This window comes from Schistocerca piceifrons, chromosome X (assembly GCF_021461385.2).
Source record: "Schistocerca piceifrons isolate TAMUIC-IGC-003096 chromosome X, iqSchPice1.1, whole genome shotgun sequence".
Classification (NCBI taxonomy): Eukaryota; Metazoa; Arthropoda; class Insecta; order Orthoptera; family Acrididae; genus Schistocerca; species Schistocerca piceifrons.
In genome coordinates this window covers 444685350-444704976 of record NC_060149.1, presented here as the reverse complement: position 1 = coordinate 444704976, position 19627 = coordinate 444685350, and the positions used below count along the sequence as shown (strand labels likewise).

At 36.8% G+C, this 19627-nt stretch overlaps 1 protein-coding gene across 1 annotated transcript in view; it reads right to left on the bottom strand.

Moving 5' to 3' along the window:
- Positions 1 to 19627, bottom strand: part of LOC124722409 (Down syndrome cell adhesion molecule-like protein Dscam2) — a 758217-nt gene that overhangs the window by 200394 nt on the left and 538196 nt on the right. Inside the window, exon 17 of the mRNA XM_047247577.1 lies at positions 15090 to 15232. Coding sequence (XP_047103533.1) covers positions 15090 to 15232 — 143 coding nt within the window. The remainder of the gene's footprint in view (positions 1 to 15089; positions 15233 to 19627) is intronic.

The window sequence follows — 19627 nt, the reverse complement described above, 5'->3', positions numbered from 1 at the left end:
TTAATGAGGCTTATTGAAAGTTAACCAATAGTGGTCTGGCCATATTTCCAGGGAAAGGATTAATGAAGATTTGTTGTCTGAAGAAGATCACATGGTAAGCAAAAATGAAGTGTGGCACCCTGTAATAACAGCAAGTATACAAGTTATACATGTTAAGCATTTACTGAACAGTGGTAGTGATTTGAATGGCATTTCACAAGCATTTTTTGAATCTATTAAGAACACAGAGGGTATAGTACTGATGCATGTGTCTGGAATAAAAATTGTTGGTGCTACTGGTAAGCTATCAAGGAGTGTGAAACAAGAAGTACTATTAACTGTGGAATTGCAGGACAGCTGTCTGTGTGCAATTTCTTGGTAATTTAAAATCCCAGCATAGAGGTAATATTTGGGACTAATTTCTTATGCAAATAGCAAGTAGGTGGTTCAACATTTTGTGTTGGATTCACTAAGTGGTGACAATGCTTATATGCTTATCCCAGCTGTCTATCTCTACTTTCATGTTTCCTGAGACAGTCAAACTCTTCTCCTATTCTATCTGTAGGTTATAAGTGAATCAGAAACATTACATCTTTGACTTTCATGTGATTATGTACAGCAGGATACTTTAGTATAGGAATATTTTAAAAAAGGTTTCTCAAGTTGTATATTATGTTGTGTTAGTTATAAGTAATGGAATCATAAGAGGATGGAAGAAAGTAAATTGGTAGCATGGTTAAAGACATTCTGTCAAACAAAGAGGTAAGGCAAACTGAAAATGAAATGTGTTAGCATATGTGGAGAAGGTGCAGATTATCTGAAAACTATAATTAACATCTGAATTAATCAGCTCATGGGTGCATGAACAGCAGCAATATGCAGTAAAAACCATCTTGAATACTAGGTCTTAATATTAATTGTGGTGTAATAGAAGTGTTTGTGGTCAGTGCAATCAGTATATGCATTTAACTATTTATCTGTGTCATAGTACAGACTTTTCTCTCATTAAGAAATTATAACTTTAAACGTAGTTGCCTGTAATAATGCATGTGGAAAGAATATGCAAGATTTGTATGTATATTGCATTTCAGGCTAGAATCTCAAGCAATTTGATGGATCACAGTGAAATAAGTTTTTCTAATTGATAATTTTGTCTGGTCAGTAACAAGAGCTCAGTTTGCCTTAGCATAAGGATCTATTACTGTGGAGTGTTTTCCAGTAGTCTCAATTTTGCATTGAATAAGCACAGCAGGTGTTTATTAGATAATGAAGCAATAATGAAATAATAAAATAATGAATCATGTTAGGGTCTTAATGGTTAGGGAGCCTGTCTTTGCAGTAGGGATGTTTTTTTGAGGATGCACTCCACTAGTTAACGAGGTAAGAGAGGTAAGTAAAATAATGGAGCTGACAGACATGATTGAGTAATGAAAAAGATAACTGTATAAAAAACAAATGTGGTGTAACTGTATTCGTGATATAATTTTGAACTAGGCAACAATGAGTACTGTGTATATTGCGCAATTCATGACACTGCAGCTTGGAATGAAAGCTTAATAGAAAGTGAGATACAAGTCATATAACACTGCATTATCAGATCTATAGGTTATCTGAAAATTTCTGTTTGTGTTCTGAGTAATTATGAGCTTACAGGGGTAATACTGGGATGAAAAAAAGTAATTTTGCTGATTAACTGATAATGGTGGTGCTAGAGTCTTGTGAATAATCTGACAGGTCAACTATTTGGTAACATCTTGTGATTTTGCAAGGATTTAATTTTCTGGTTGAATGAGAGTAGCACTCAGAGTCGAATGGAGAAGTAGGGCAATGATTTGGTAAAACTTCCATCCCCTTGTTTTTGATTTGAATAGTAATTAAGTCATGTGGTGGTGACTAGTCTTTTTTCATAATGTAACATTTTGTAAATCTATGCTACTACACATCTTGAGTTTTTGCTAGAGGTGATGTACATATTTTAGGCACTAAGATGATGAGTCCATAAACTATGTCGATTTCAAACCAGGACTTGGCATTTCAGTGATTTTGCGAAGGGGAAAGAAGCCCAAATCTTTCAAGTTTAACCAGTTTCAGACAGTTATGACCTAGAGTAATGTTTTGTAGTGTAATGTGTACTTTTTACTGGTCCCCATCTTTTGTACTATAGTCAAAATGCCTAATTTTTATTAAAAGTATAACTTGTGGGTATTTGGTGCCATTGTACAATGCAATGTATGTACATATTTTCTATGGCCATTTCATATAAGAAGAAATTTGAATTACATATGTAGAGTAGTTTTTGATGAGATTTCTTATGTAATATTTTTTGTGTGTAGATTCTTAACTCACTTTCTGGGGTCACTTGTGTTCATTGAATTGCCCAGTTAGCTATTTGCAACATCTATCTGGTCAATCCAATCAGGGATTAAGGTGATGAAGCAAGCTGGGATCTTGTTACTTCCCCACTTGTTTAGCCATCTGCCTCCTTAAATTCATTTTTTTCATTTTAACTAATTAAGATTAACATGTGTGAGTGTAATCTGCATTTTCATAAAAGAGAAAGGTTGCCCTCAATTGTAAAGAATATAGCACCAGATCTAGTTTGGTGTTTAGTTTTATGTATGTAATTGATTTTCTAATTCATTTTGACTATTCTTAGTTAATATCTTTAGTTATAGGGTGAAATCAGCAATTGTTCCATAATTTAAATTCTATTGTTGACTTACAAACAAATATAAATTCTGTACTAATTATAAACCTTTGGAGGAACAACCACTAGTATTCTTAAAGTATCTATTTGGCTCTATTCAAATATGTGATAGCAAAGCCAGCCCTCAATTGATTACAAAGTAATTACCAGGTATGTCAAAAGTATTGTTTGTATAACTATATCTGTTAATTTTATCATTTAAACAAATAATTCAGCTTAACCCTCATAGTGGAAGAAATTGTTAAAAAGAAGGAATTTTTTGATATATTCAGTTAATTGAATGAGTGGTGTTTTAATTGTAATTTCTGTAAATTTAACATCAAATGATGTATAGTTTCAGTACCTATTATTTTGATGATATATAAAGGCCCAATTTTTGGTCCCAAGATAGTTAGTCAATGGCTGATTTTCAGACAAGGAAGCTGTATGCGTTAGGTCAACAACAATGCATCAACTTAACTGTGAAATAAGTGTAACACCAGTACGCCATGTGTTAAAACAATGACAGTGTCTGTTCAATGTATTTGAAAGATTGTGAACTGTGTAGTTAGGATTTTACTGCTCATAGATATACAACAGTAAACTATTGTAGCAGTATACTGATGTTTGCCTACAAACTATTAATGAGGCTTATCAAAAGTTAACCAATAGTGGACTGAGTGAAAAGTGCTTGACTTGCCATAGAATTGCTAGATCGGGGCCTTTGTGTGATGGGTGCTGTAGTTGTTTCCATGTGGGTGACTGTAGTGCCGTGGGAGTAGGGGAAGTAAATGAGACTCATCAGTGGTTGTGTAGGATATGTAGTAGAGATAGGAAGATACTAGAAGAGGAGGGGTAAATTGCCGCCCTTCAGGCTGAGTTAGACAAGTCCAGGGGAGGTCTTGACTGGTTAAGAAGGGACAAGTGCAAAGAGAGATAGGAAGTGGCAACAGGAGGAATAGGCTTAGAAATTTGTCTGGCAGCTTCATGGTGAATGTGGAAAATAGATTTGACCTGTTGTTTCAGTTAGAAGCTGGTGAGCCTCAAGCAGTTGCAGGTGTAGACAGGGCACACCAAACTTTCAGCACAAAATTCAAAAGTAAGGATGTAGGGAAATCAGTAAAGAGAAAGAAAGTGTTGTTGTTAGGTAGTTCCTATGGAAGAGGTGTTGGCCACCTTTTGCAGGATTAACTGGGATCAGAATACCAGGTCACCAATTCTTTTAAACCTAGTGATGGTGTGGAATAGGTGACAGAGGATTTAGGATCACTTTGCTAAGATTTCACTAAGGAAGACACTGTGGTTATAGTGGGTGGGCCAGGTAATAGTACTGACAGAGATCCTGGGAAGGTAAAGAGTGTGACATGGCAAAGATTACATCAGCACCAAAGCATACTAGTGTTGAGTTTGTATCTGTTCTTGGGCACTATGACCGACCTCATTTGAACTCTTCTGTCGGGGGAGTTAATTTGGAGTTGGCATGGCTGCTTATGTCGGGTGCAGGGTCATACATTAGTGTGGATCCCTGTTGATTCTCTCAATAGGTGGCATTATACTAAGTATAGCTTTCACCTCAAGTAAACTGGCTGGGAAAGTAGCAGGAAAGTTAAAGGGAGGAGGCAATGTCATGAGTGGTAAAATACCAGTGGTTATAGGGTTCACAAAAGACCCTATTTTAGGATAGGAAGGGCAGAAAGAAACCAAGTTTTAAAAGATTGAGACAACCCTTCAGTTTGAGTAAGAAACCAAAAAAACATAATTCTAGTTTATTACATCAGCATAAACAGCTGTTGGTTAAGAATTTTCAACAATCAGCAGAACCCAGGTTTAACTCAGTCGAAGTAAAATGTGAGCTATCTTTATTGCATCAAAAAATCCGTGGACTGAGAACTAAAATCAATGAATTAATTATCTGCATAGATTAATTAGAGTACTCAAACCCAGCTGACATAGTGGTGACTTCAATCTAGATTTCCTTAAAAGACTCTCCCAGTAAGAACTTATTTGAGTTAGTAACACTATCATTCAACTTAATTCTGACTGTTAAGTTCCCCACTAGGGTAGCCAATTGCTCACAAACAGCCATTGTTAATATCTTTATAGAAAAGTACAATGAACAAAATTATGTTACAAAACCAATAGCCAATGGGCTCTCAGACCATGACATGCCGTTCCTTCTGTTAAATATTAATACTGAACAGGATATAAAATCTGTTAAATCTGAACTCAAGAGGGTAATCAATAAGCCAAAAATTGATTATTTTAGGACACTCCTCAGAGGCATTCCCTGGAGTGATATTTACACTGCTCATGGCATGAATGAAAAATATAACACTTTTGCTAATAAAGTGCTTACCTTATCTGAACACTGTTTCCCCCAAAACTAACCAAGGTTAGAGCAAAGTCTACAAAGAAGACATGGATTGCTCAAGGAATAGAAGTATCTCATAAAACAAAAAGAAAACTATCTGTCAATCCGAAACAGTTCTGATTTTGATGCCATAGAACATTACAAGAAATACTGCAAAATATTAAAGACTGTAATATGGATATCAAAGCAAATATATTACAAGGAGAAGATAGTCATATCAGATAACACAATAAAGACAATATGGGATATGGTGAAAGACGAGACCAGTAGAAGCAGACATGAAGAGAGGCTCTGCCTCTAAGCACTATGTGACTTAACATCTGAGGTCATCAGTCCCCTAGATTTAGAACAACTTAAACCTAACTAACCTAAAGACCACACGCACATCCATGCCCGAGGCGAGATTCGAACCTGTGGCCAAGCAGCAGGGCGGTTCTGGAATGAAGCACCTAGAACAGTTTGGCCACAGCGGCCGGCCTGCAGAGGGGCAAATAACATTAACAGTAAATGATACATTGGTAACAGATGTGTATACTGTTGCAGAACTTTTTAACACACATTTTATAAATGTTACTGTTATTGTTAATGGGGTTGTCAGGTTCTGTAGATGCTGCTATGGGATACCTCAGACCAGACATTTCAAGTAACTTCCATAATATGAATTTGACCCTCACTACCGCAGCAGAAGTAATGTCCATCACAAAATCTTTAAAATCAAAAACATGTGGTGGGTATAATGAAATATCAACAAAGTTAATTAAAGAATATGATTCTGGGTTAAGCAACATATTAAGCTATTTGTGTAACCACTCGTTTATCAGTGGAATATTTCCTGAGTGGTTGAAATATGCTGAAGTTATCCACTGTTTAAGAAGGGAGATAAAGAAATTGCGTCAAATTTCCATCCAATTTAACTTTTGCCAGCATTCTCAAAAATTTTTGAAAAGGTAATGTACAATCAGCTTTATAACCATCTCATCACAAATAACATACTGTCAAAGTCGCAGTTCAGATTTCTAAAGGGTTCTGATATTGAGAAGGCTATCTACACTTACAGTGAAAATGTACTTCATTCATTAGACAAAAAATTCAGGCAACTGGTATATTTTGTGATGGGTCAAAGGGATGTGACTGTAAATCACAATATCCTTTTAAGTAAATTAGAATATTGTGGTGTAACAGGAAATGCTGCAAAATGGTTCAAATCTTATGTCTCTGGCAGGAAACAAAGGGTGTAATTAGGAAAGAGACATGTATCGAGCTATCAGGCATTATCCAACTGGGAACTAATTACATGTCGGGTCCCACATGGTTGCATGTTAGGGCCCTTAGTTTTTCTTGGGTATATCAATGACCTTTCATCACTAACATTACCAGATGCTAAGTTTGTTTTATTTACTGACGATACAAATATTCTAATAAATAGCAAATCAAGTGTACTCTTGGAAAGATCAGCTAATAAAATATTTGTGGACATTAACCACTGTTTCCTAGTCAATTCTTTGTCACAAAGCTTTGAAAAAACACACTACAAGCAGTTCAGACCTTGTAAGGAGTGTCCCATGAGTATATGCCTAACATACGATGACAAGCAGATAGAAGAAGTGGACAGTGTTAAATTCTTGGGATTACAGCTTGATAATAAATTCAACTGGGTGGAGCACACCACAGAACTGCTGAAGCATCTAAAGAAATCCCTATTTGCAATGCGAATTCTGTCAGACAATAGGGGATATAAAAATGGAAAAGCTGCCACACTATGCATACTTTCACTCCATAATATTTATTCCTTAATGAAATTGCCATTAAAAATATACCGTTTTTTCAAACCAACAGCTCAGTTCATGGAATCAGTACTATAAATAAGAATAATCTTCACAAGGATTTAAAGTCACTTACTCTTGTACAAAAAGGTGTGCATTATTCAGGAACACACATTTTCAATAACTTGCCAGCAGCCATAAAATGCTTAACAACCAATGAAATTCAGTTTAAGAGATGCCTGAAGGATTTATTGGTGGCCAACTCCTTCTACTCCATTGATGAATTTCTCAGTAGAACCAACTGATTTTGTGTGTGTATATATACAAAGTACAATCTAACTTCTGCACCATTTCAGTACAGTAATGTGTTCATTGTAAATAAGTATTGTAGTAGTTCTATTATATGTTTATTACCTTATAAATAAAAAACTCTTTTTTTTATTTTAAATTCAGTGCATTAACGCGATCTTAGTAAATGTGTGTTGTAAAATGATCCTTTCATATAGCACTCATACAAAAAATAAGGACGATAATTCCACTTGGACCTGTGGAAGGTGCATTAGCTTATTTGTTTTAGCTGTAAATATTTGTCATGTATTATTGTTTTTCTGAGATGTTCTACATCCTGGAGGACCTCCTCACTATGGATCAATTGGAATGTAAGTAAATCTAATCTAGAAATCTAATCCATATTAACTGTGTATATTGGGTGGTTGTGAGCAGTGAAAGTAAAGAACTGTGAAACACAACTGTGAACCTAGTGGCTACATCATTTACAGAAGTCAGTGTTAAACTTCCACCCCCCATTTTTCAGCCAGTATCACAATGCAGTACGTCAATGCCAAGGACCATTAACAAAGAAATAAAGCAGGCAAACATCACAGACTAAATGGAGACAGACATAAACTAATGAAAATCTTATAATGTTATTACTGATTGGAGGAGACTTAGTGTGTCTTGATGCAAACAGCATTAACACCTTAAATCAGTATTGCTTTAATTTACAGAAAGAAAGACAGCAGACAGAGAAAATAAGAAACAGCTGTTTAATTAAAAGTGGTATATTATTACCAATATACCCCATCCTTCAGTCCTCTCTTGACTTGGTCAGCAGGCAATGGCACAGCTCACATTTATGGCTAAACCATGTGCTGATGATTCATTAATTAACAGAAATACTCAATTCTTCCACATAACAAAGTTATTCTCCTCATTATGTACTTTCAGCAATATCTTGTAGCCAGTGCAGGTAGTACAGGTACTGCATACAAATTGTTGTAAGAGGTGAGTACTATTTTTTGAAGCTATTAGATTTCATTTGCAGAATGTAAGAAACATTTCTTGTATTTCTGGTCTTAGGTCTTGTTACTGTGGAAAATGGAACGCTTTATGTCAGCTGGGTTTTCTTTCACATGGGAAGACTGACTGAATTGTTACTGAATTTGAAATAATATATACTGAATTACAAAATATTTCACCAGGATAATTTTTCCTTTTCTTCAGATGCTGCAATAACATTTCAGAAAATTTGAGATTAAAATTCCAAGTTAGATTAACTTCCTTTAAGTATTATGAGTGTGTCAGATGTGAAGACTGGAGTAAGGTAGAGATACATCCCATAAGTTCAACCATGATTTCACTTTCATGTCTTGTGTAGATAAAAAACTCCACCACACATTTGTTATCTCTGACGCATGATCAAGTGACGATCAAAGTATGAGGTTTGGTATGGTACACAGGTACAAAAACTCATTATGAAACATTTAACAGAGTTCCACAGGTTCACTCTTGCCCTTTCTCACATTTGACAAAAAAACTTTAATTTAATGTACTTTAAGTACAACTACTGGTTTTTGTAGATGATAAAATTATTATATTTATTCCTCCTGCTCCCATCCTCTGCCCATAATTAATACCCCTGTGGAAGACCCAGATGCAAGACCTGTGTCATACATCTACTGATTACCTCTTATCCTATTCTTCTCACTAGGTTTCATGCCTCATACAAACACAACCACTTAAGAAACAGGTGAGGTCATATACTAACTTTGCTGCAACAATTACGTAGCAGTTTATGTTTGCATGAGCATAAGTGAACTATCCATCTGGGTGAAAGGCAACTGATAATCTGTGGCATGCCCAGTTGCAGAGTATACAGCACCACATAATGTAGTGCCCTGCACCTTGGATGAATCAGTTCAGTATCTGTATCAAGAAGCTAGAACATGCAATGAATATCTACATCTAAATACATGCTCTGGAAGCAGTCATAAGTTACATGACATAGGGTGCCTGTACTGCAGTTAATCATTCCCTTTCCTGTTCCCCTCACAAATGAAGAGAGACTTGATTTCTCTTAACATGTTCTTGCAGTCCTGAGATGTTGGTGGCAGTAGGTTTATTCTGCAGTCAGTTGCACAACACACTACTGAACTTTTTCAGTAGTGTTTTATAGAAAGAACATCATCTTCCCTCCAGGGATTCCCATTTGAGTTCACAGAGAATTTTCATAACAATTGCATGTCGATCAAAGTTACTGGTAGCAAATCTAGCAGCATGCCTCTAAACTCCTTCAATGTATACCTTTAAACTGACCTGGTGGAAATATCAAACACTCAAGCTGTATTCCAGAATTGGTCACACATGTGCTCTGTATACAGCTACATTTTTCTAGAATTCCATTAATAAAGAGAAGTCAACATTTGCCTTCCCTAGAAATGACCTACATGCTTGCCCCATTTCATATCACTTTATAATGTTATACCTAGATATTTAACCAATATGACAATGTCAATCAGAACACCTCTTAAACATCACAACATTGTTATTATTACTTATCTGCAGTAACATAATTTTTTCTACATTTAGAGCAAGCTGCCAATCACCACATCAAACACAAATTCTAACCAAGGCATCCTGTAGCCTCCAACAGTCACTCAAAGATGACACTTGTCCATAACTGCTGTCTTGGATTGCTGCTCACTCTAATCATCACATCATTTATGTAAATAGAGGATATGAGCAGTTCTATCACACATACTTCCCTGTGGCACTATGGAATATAGTGAAATGAGAAACTGGCCAACAAGACACAGAACAGGATAATATCACTATTAATTTAAATAGAATGGATATAAATGATCAGTCGCAGGTAGCAGATGTGTTTAATAATCATTTCTTAAATGAAGTAGAAACCATAGGGACAAACAGTTCAAGAGAAAAGGAGTATATTGAGTACGCAACTTGTATAAAATTCAGTCATATGGATGTCACATCAACTTTTCCTTCTGAAATTGAGAAAATTATATATTCTGTCAAAAATAAGAGTTCATCTGGATTTGATGGGGTTTCCAACAGACTACTGAAGACATGTTCCAATGTAATAAGCACTGTCTTTCCTTGAAATATTTAATGCATCACTGACACTGGACATTTTTTATGAGATTGCAATGTGCCATTGTTAAACTATTGTATAATAAAAGTGATAGGAGAGATGACAATAACCACGAAAACATTTCACTACAGACATCATTTTCCAAAACTTTCAAGTCATGCGTTCTAAAATAGTATCCCACCTGAGCAGCAATAATTTCCTCAGTAAATCATAGTTTGGATTTCAGAAGAGTTACTCAGCTGAGATTGCCATTTATACATTCACTCACTTTTTTTTTGTACAAGCATTAAATAACAAAATAGCACTGGATAGTATTTTCTGTGACCTATCTAAGGTATTTCACTATGCGCATCACAATGTTTTCCAGGATATATTGAGGTTTTAAGGAACTGGTGGTACAGCAAACCAATGGATAATGTTATATCTAACTGAAATAACGCTGAAAGTTATACTTAATAATTCAAGCAATGTAAGCAGGGAGATGCTTCTGACTGGGGAGGAATCACTTACAGGGTCCCCAAGGCTTGATCTTAGGTTCATTAATGATTCTCATACATATAAACATCTTACACTGAAGAGCCAAAGAAACTGGTACACCTGTATAATGTCGTGTAGGACCCCTGCAAGCACACAGAAGTGCCACAGCATGACCTGGTATGGACTTGACTAATGTCTAAAGTAGTGCTGAAGGGAATTGACACCATGAGTCCTACAGGGCTGTCCATAAATCCGTAAGAGTATGAGAGGTTGGATATATCTTCTGAGCAGCATGTTGCAAGGCATCCCAGATATGCTCAATAATGTTCATGTCTGGGGAGTTTGGTGGCCAGTGGAAGCGTTTAAACTCAGGATAGCGTTCCTGGAGCCACTCTGTAGAAATTCTGGACATGTGGAGTGTCACATTGTCCTACTGGAATTCTATAGTCTGTCAGAACGCACAATGAACATGAATGGATGCAGGTGATCAGACAGGATGTTTATGTATGTGTCATCTATCAGAGTCATATCTAGATGTATCAGGGGTCCCATATCACTCCAACTGCACATGCCCCACACCATTACAGAGCCTCCACCAGCTTGATAACTCCCCTGCTGACATGCAGGGTCCATGGATTCATGAGGTTGTCTCCACATTTGTACACGTCCATCCACTCGATACAATTTGAAATGAAACTTGTCTGACCACGCAACACATTTCCAGTCAACAACAGTACGTTGGCATTGATAGGCCCAGGCAAGGTGTAAAGCTTTGTGTCTTCCAGTCATCAAGGGGACACGACTGGGTCTTCGGTTCCGAAAGCCCATATTGACAATGTTTTGTTGAATGGTTCACACACTTACACTTGTTGATGGCCCAGCTTTGAAATCTGCAGCAATTTGCAGAAGTGTTGCACTTCTCTTCAGTCATTATTGGTCCCATTCTTGCTGGATCTTTTTCTGGACTCAGTGATGTCAGAGATTTGATGTTTTACCGGATTCATGATATTCACAGTACCCTTGTGAAATAGTCATACGGGAAAATTCCCACTTCATCACCACCTTAGAGATGCTGTGTCCCATGCACCGACTATAGTACCATGTTCAAACTCACTTAAATCTTCTATGCTAGCCACAAGATTGGTAAGGAGCTCTTGTGGTTGGGCATTTCATTCCTCCACAGTGTGACTGACAACTGCTGGTGGTCGTTGGTGCATGTGGATGTGCTACAATATGTTTCCCAAAGCATCACACATGTGTTCAACAGGATTTAAGTCAGGGGGAACAGGCATTTCAATCTGTGATGATCACACACTCTATTAAGATCTATGCCACACCTTTCGTAATGTCTACTGGGGCATCATGAATCACAGTGACTTCAGTGTAATTATTATATTTGAATAAAAGTGTCATTTATGTTCATCTCATTGTGTATTTCTCTCAACTTTCTTCTGTACTGTACTGTAGCAGTTCTCTGTATATGTTCCATGTTTCATTGAGTTATGTTATTGCAAAAGTTTCTTTTGTCCTTAAGTTTTGCTCAACAGTGTAGTTTTGTGTACACCAGTGCAAATACAAGTAATTCAATGTGCATAAACCCACAAAGAGACCCAACACTGTTTGATTACACAATGAATTACCAATCACTGGAATTCATCAGAGCCATCATGTATCAACAAGTATCTGCCCAGAACAGTTTAATGTGGAACTACCACATAAATCCTGCTGTTGGGAATGCAACTAGCAAACAAATTTATTCAAAGTACAATTCACCTAAACCTAAGCTCACTTACAAAACATGTAACCAAGATTTGAGTGTCAACAAAGCAAGATGGTTTGGTTTGGTTTGGTTGTTTGGGGAAGGAGACCAGACAGCGTGGTCATCGGTCTCATCACATTAGGGAAGGATGGGGAAGGAAGTCGGCCGTGCCCTTTCAGAGGAACCATCCTGGCATTTGCCTGGAGTGATTTAGGGAAATCACGGAAAACCTAAATCAGGATGGCCGGACGCGGGATTGAACCATCGTCCTCCCGAATGCGAGTCCAGTGTTTAACCACTGCGCCACCTCGCTCGGTAACAATGCAAGAAAAAGATAGATTGCTACTTACCATAATGATGACATGTTAAGTTGCAGACAGGCACAATTAAAAGACACTTACACATTAGCTTTCCACCATAGCCTTTGTGAGAAAAAGAAAGAGAAATCAACATACACTCATTCACACAAACAAGCACACCTCATGCACACATGATTGTCATTCTGGTCCAAGCTGCCAGAGATGGCAATCATGTGTGTGTGAGTTGTACTTGCTTGTGTGAATGAATATCTGTGTGTTTCTCTTTCTTTTTATGACAAAGGCCATGGTTAAAAGCTAAGATGTAAGTGTCTTTCAATTGTATCTGTCTTTAACTAATATTTCATCTTTACAGTAAGTAACACAGTTGATATTCAAACCTGGAGTTCCCATTGCTTAATTTCTAAATGTTGATTGTTGATCATTGACCTTCACTAAATTATATTAGAGCAAAAAAAAAAAAAAAAAAAAAAAAAAAAAGAAGGAAAGATAAAGAAATGCTGCAAGCACATGATTTTACATAGTTTTTTCAGTTACTGTGAGAGGAACATAGAACTGGTCAGAAAACCCTAATGGCAGGTACTGGGTCAAATGTGTTATACATTGCTGAGAGCCTTGCTTTCAAAATTCTGAGAACCTACAATCCAATATAAGTAAATAAACACAACACTTCCTGCAATTTGAGTCTTGGTTAGTGACTATGTGATGTGGCCTTATACAGAGTGATGCTGACAATTACTCTTCCCGTGTATCATACGTGAATAGGCTATGAATAGAATGAATGATCTTGGAACACAATGTCTCTCAATCAACAGCTTGTGGTAGATTTCAGAGTATAATGTAGATTTAAATGCAGTCCACATTGTCCTCATTTTGATGTTATTGTAGGAAAATGTAATGTTCTTATACCATAAATGATTAACAGTTCCTGAAAATCATTCTAACCATAGAACTCGAAGTTTTTCTTGCCTACCCACTATTCATACTATAACTTCTTCCAAATGACTGATAGTTGAGGATAAAGTATGATGTTGCTGCTGAAAATAAAGATGAAGGGTATAAACTCAGTACCAGCATGTCCTCTGCAGTTGGAAAGCATCACAAGTATCAAATGTTTTAATGTTTCCACCACACACATAAATGGATATCCACATTGTCTTATAGCCTCACTGGATATAGCTATTAAGAGAGGTATGGAACTTCATAGTGTTGGTACATCATCTGATCATAAGAAACTAACTTCCTCCTCTGATCAACTACTAGTATTTGCTATATACCATGGCTGTTTTTTATCGTTATAACAGGAGAGTAAAAGTTACTTAATTTTCACCATGCTACAAGAAACTTTCTTTAACTCTATGAGGAGCCAAAACTGTTGGTCACTGATACGTATTTAGAAGTAACAGAGATTCAAATATCCATCTAGCCATTGTGATTTGAGCGTACTGTGGCTGACCTAAATAATTTCAGGTAAATGGTCAGAATATTTTTTTCATAAAGTCACAAATAATTTCTTGTCCCATCATTCTCCAAACGAGTTAGCACTCTATATCATAAATTTGCTGATGCTGAGATGTTACAACTTCTCATTTAGCTGTTGGTTATTTGTTGCTTGATTATTCCTGCCTACCAGATTCAGTGAAAATAGCCAAGATTTAGAGTGTCTTTTTGTCTGTATTTTCAGTATAATGAGCTGGTTGATTGTCCAGACAAATTTCTAACCACTCTAAAGAGGAATATGTAATAATGCCATCAAATATCTGGCACTGTACACACTGTAACTATAAATGAGTACACACAGATGGTTTCATCATGCATTTGTAGAGATAGAGCAAGGGCACTGACTTTGAAAACACAACTTCCTGCATGAAGTGTGGGATTCTGTTATTATTTTTCAAGCATTTATTTCATATGTTCAAACAAATTATGCACAGTCCTATAAGCAGTAACATAGACATGGTTTTTCTTAGCTTATCTGGACTGTGACACAATTTTAAATTTCATCAGTTAGTTCTTCACTTGCTTCAAGTAACTGTCTCTCTGGAACACACTTCTAGCATACATTATATGATTATATTTGCGTACATGACATTTTATGAATTTAAATTGTCAAAATTTGAATGCAATAGTCAAAGACTGAATTCATATTGCCTTATCTAAAATATTACTTAGGAACTATTTGAAACATAAGTTATCAGTTTATCATGATATAATAATTGGAAATACCAATGGTGTAAAAACAGTACAAAGATCTCCTTGAAACTCAAAGGAGTGGGTATGTATTTTATTCTATCATCCTAACCTAAAGGTAATTTCCACTTTGATAACAGGTGTGATAATTACCTTGGATCAGGAGATGTATTGTTGTCTGATCATGGCCATATTCATTTAGAGCAAGGCATGAGTAAATGCCTCCATCTCCACTTCTGACATGTTGTATTGTTAGCTCTGATGTCAGTCCTTTGTTACTTGTAATATTTTTCATGCTGAAACATTTAAACAATCAAATTTTAAATATCACAGTTAATAATGAACCACAATGTGTATTAATGATCACTGAATGTTGTTTAACATTGCCATAAAACAAGAAATATAGCAAAAAGGAAGAAATAATCTCAGTCTTTCAAAACATTAAAGCAACCATTTGTGGGATTGTCATTACTGCATATAAATTTTCCACAAACGATCACAACAACAAAACTACCAGGATAGTACCAATAAACAAAAAATAAGGGAAGGTAAAGACTCACTTGTAAGTGAATGAATAATCATGTCATCATCAATGGAATGTTACACATCATAATTACATAAAAAGTTCTTTCTATTTTTATTGCCTAGCATGTGATATCATAAAAATGAAACATAATGTGAAGACCATAAATGCACAGCAGTTCTGATAAATAAATAAAATGTCAGTCTACTTGTATAATTTTTGATTGCAATTCACAAGTACTAAGGTGATCCTTATAGCAACTGAATGCTTTATTTAATTTTTCCATTACATTGCACAGGAAGTCAAGACAAATGCATAGAGTTTGAGATTGACATTGCAGATATTTATTTGCTGTAGGATCTGGGATAGAAGCTTTTCTTTGACACATACACTGGCAATCTTTTATTACCTATGGTCCACACTGTTAAAATTTATGTACCTTGTGGGACACCATTCTATCTGACTTAATATTCTAAAAGTGTAGAAAAAAGAAAAGTCAAAATTCAAAAAAGATGATGAAACTGGACTTTTTAACTAGAAGATGAGTCTTAATCTTCTCAATGAAGCACTGAATAATACAATGAAATCAGGAGAAAGGTGAACCAATACTCGCAGATTAACATCTATAAATCTATAAAGTCTATCTAAAAACAAAGACGATGTAACTTACCAAACGAAAGTGCTGGTATGTTGATAGACACATAAACAAACACAAACACACACACAAAATTCAAGCTTCCAGTCCTGGATCAGACTCTGAATGTGGCTCTCCAGCAGGGATATGACTTCCTCAAATCCTGCCCTGAAATGAGATCCATCCTTCATGAAATCCTCCCCACTCCACCAAGAGTGTCTTTCCGCCGTCCACCTAACCTTCGTAACCTCTTGGTTCATCCCTATGAAATCCCCAAACCACCTTCCCTACCTTCTGGCTCCTACCCTTGTAACCGCCCCCGGTGTAAAACCTGTCCCATGCACCCTCCCACCACCACTTACTCCAGTCCTGTAATGCGGAAGGTGTACACGATCAAAGGCAGAGCCACGTGTGAAAGCACGCACGTGGTTTACCAACTGACCTGCCTACACTGTGAAGCTTTCTATGTGGGAATGACCACCAACAAACTGTCCATTTGCATGAATGGACACAGGCAGACAGTGTTTGTTGGTAATGAGGATCACCCTGTGGCTAAACATGCCTTGGTGCACGGCCAGCACATTTTGGCACAGTGTTACACCGTCCAGATTATCTGGATACTTCCCACTAACACCAACCTATCAGAACTCTGGAGATGGGAACTTGCCCTTCAATGTGTCCTCTCTTCCTGTTACCCACCAGGCCTCCGCTAATTTCAAGTTGCCGCCATTCATACCTCACCTGTCATTCAACAACATCTTTGCCTCTGTACTTCCAGCTCGTCTGACATCTCTGCCCAAATTCTTTGCCTTTACATATGCCTGCTTGTGTCTGTATATGTGCGGATGGATATGTGTGTTTGCGCGATTGTATACCTGTCCTTTTTTCCCCCTGAGGTAAGTCTTTCCGCTCCCGGGATTGGAATGACTCCTTAGCCTCTCCCTTAAAACCCACATCCTTTCGTCTTTCCCTCTCCTTCCCTCTTTCCTGATGAAGCAACCATTGGTTGCGAAAGCTTGAATTTTGTGTGTGTGTGTTTGTGTTTGTTTGTGTGTCTATCAACATACCTACTATATCAGTAACATGGTAAACAGCTCATAAACAGCAATGTTTTCATTGGTTTCTGTTTTAAGATATTTTGGAAGATCAGATTTATCTTTAACTTTGGTCTGATATGCATCACCTACACGAAATAGATAAAAATGCATTTGCACCCATTTGCAGAGTCTCTTCAAATTACATCCCTTGAAAACAGGCATACTTCCTCCACAAAGTAAGTAAAGTGGTTTACTCTTAGACTGTACAAAAAATATTTCTCTATCCATTGTTCATATAAGATTCTGTGATCATCTTCTATTTTCCTTTTCCACAACCTGAAATGATTATTTCAACTTAAAGTATATGTATTGGTGTATTCACTGCTAAGTGTAGTGTTCAAAATTTAACAGTAACAGTGATTATTAAACTTCTGCAAGGCTTTCCCAAAACCACAGAGCAATTAGTTGAAAGACACTGTTACATGAGTAGTACATACTTCTATTGGCTCTTATTGATCAAACTATATGTGATACATGATGAATGTCAAATGAAGATGAACCTGCTCTACTGTTTATGATTGTCACTGTGTATGTCGTGACAAAACTTATGTTACTGGAACCTCACTGTGCTGTGATGAACAACACAATGGCTGAAATCTGTTGATCATGCTAGCATCACTGACACCTGTTTCAATCAAATTATTCTGATACATAATTCCTTGTATGAAAAACACATAAAAAACTGGTAATTTAGTTCCATGTGTTGTGACCACAACAATGATGATGCTGTGGGCTACACAAAATGGTTTCAGGGGCCAGTGGTTGCCAGCCACTGCTACAGAATAACATTCTGGAGCATAGTTAAATTTTCCACAAAAAACATTATGAATACAGAAAGTAATGATTTTATGTAGCTGAATTTATTTTCATTCGGAAATCAGAGTCACTTTATCTACAGTATGTAGATGGTTTATAAACTAAAGTACTTTCACATCTGCTGCTTAATAAACCAAATACACAGCTCTGAAAAACTTAAGGACCACATAGGTAAACAAATGTAACATATTAACTACTTTGTGGAAATGGGTGAAACTGTGCGAACATGTTGCTAGTCACCCAATCATGCACAGAAAGTCAGATGTCACATGGCAAGAGGTTATCATGACCTCAGTACCAGATGGGGCTGAGCCTGCAACACAAGGCAGGTTAATGAATGGGAAAAAGACAGTGTGTGCTGTTACGGTGCACAAAGGTGGTTTCCTTCATTACACCTACATCTACATGGATACCATGTAAATCACACTTAAGTGCCTGGCAGAGGGTTCATCTAATTACCTTCACAGTAATTCTCTATTATTCCAATCTCGAACAGCACACAGAAAGAACAAATTTCTCTCTCTTTCCGTACAAGTTCAGATTTCTCTTATTTTATCATGGTGATCGTTTCTTCCTATGTAGGTCAGCAGCAATAAAATATTTTTGGCTTTGGAGGAGAAAGCTGGTCATTGAAATTTCTTGAGAAGATTCTGCCACAGCAAAAAACGCCTTTATTTCAATGATGTCCAATCAAAATCCTTATCATGTCTGTGTCTATCAACCTGTCAGCATTATCGTTTGGTAAGTCACATCATCTTTGTTTTTAGATATATTTTTCCCACGTGGAATGTTTCCCTCTATTATATTCACAAAATAAATCTATATACGAGTAATTATCATCGGCATCATAGGTAGTCAAGGAGAACTTTAGATCACTACTGTCGTAGATAGAAATGACTCACCCCTACAGGTATGTAGGGATGGGCAGCTCAGTGCCACTGATGAAGGATCATGCACTGCTAGCACTACACACAACACAGTGAGAGAAGCTACTATTGAACTGCCAATACGATCTTGCCTGACCTAGGAACAATATCAGCAAGTGACTGCCATTCTGCATCAATTTTTGGTTGCTTTGAAAACAGGAGTGAAGAAAAGTCAGGCCAGGCAGCCAACGATTTTAAAAAAATTTATCAACACGGAGCAACATCTGCCAATTAGCCAGCACTTGTAGAGGGTGTCACCAGCTGAATGGCGAATAATTTTGGATGACTGGAGAAGATGTTCCAGAACAAGGTTATTGAACCTTTAGGGAGGCCTTGGTTCTCTACTGTGGAGCTAGTGAAGAAGGAGGACGGCACAACAACTGATGACTGACCAAAATCATGAATAGAGATTTCTACCCACTGCTGCACACTGAATTTATCATAGACTGCTTGAAAGGAGCCAAGTATTTCTTGACTATGGATGTGCAGACAGACTACTAGCAAATCAAGGTTGACAATGCTGACTGGCAAAAGACTGCCTTCACAACTCCTGATGGATTCTATAAATTCAAAGTTATGCCATTTGTATTATGAAACACTCCAGCCACCTACAAATATATTATAGACAACCTGCTCTGATACCTTAAATGGACAGTGTGTCTTAGCTATCCAGATGAAAGAGATTTGAAGAACAT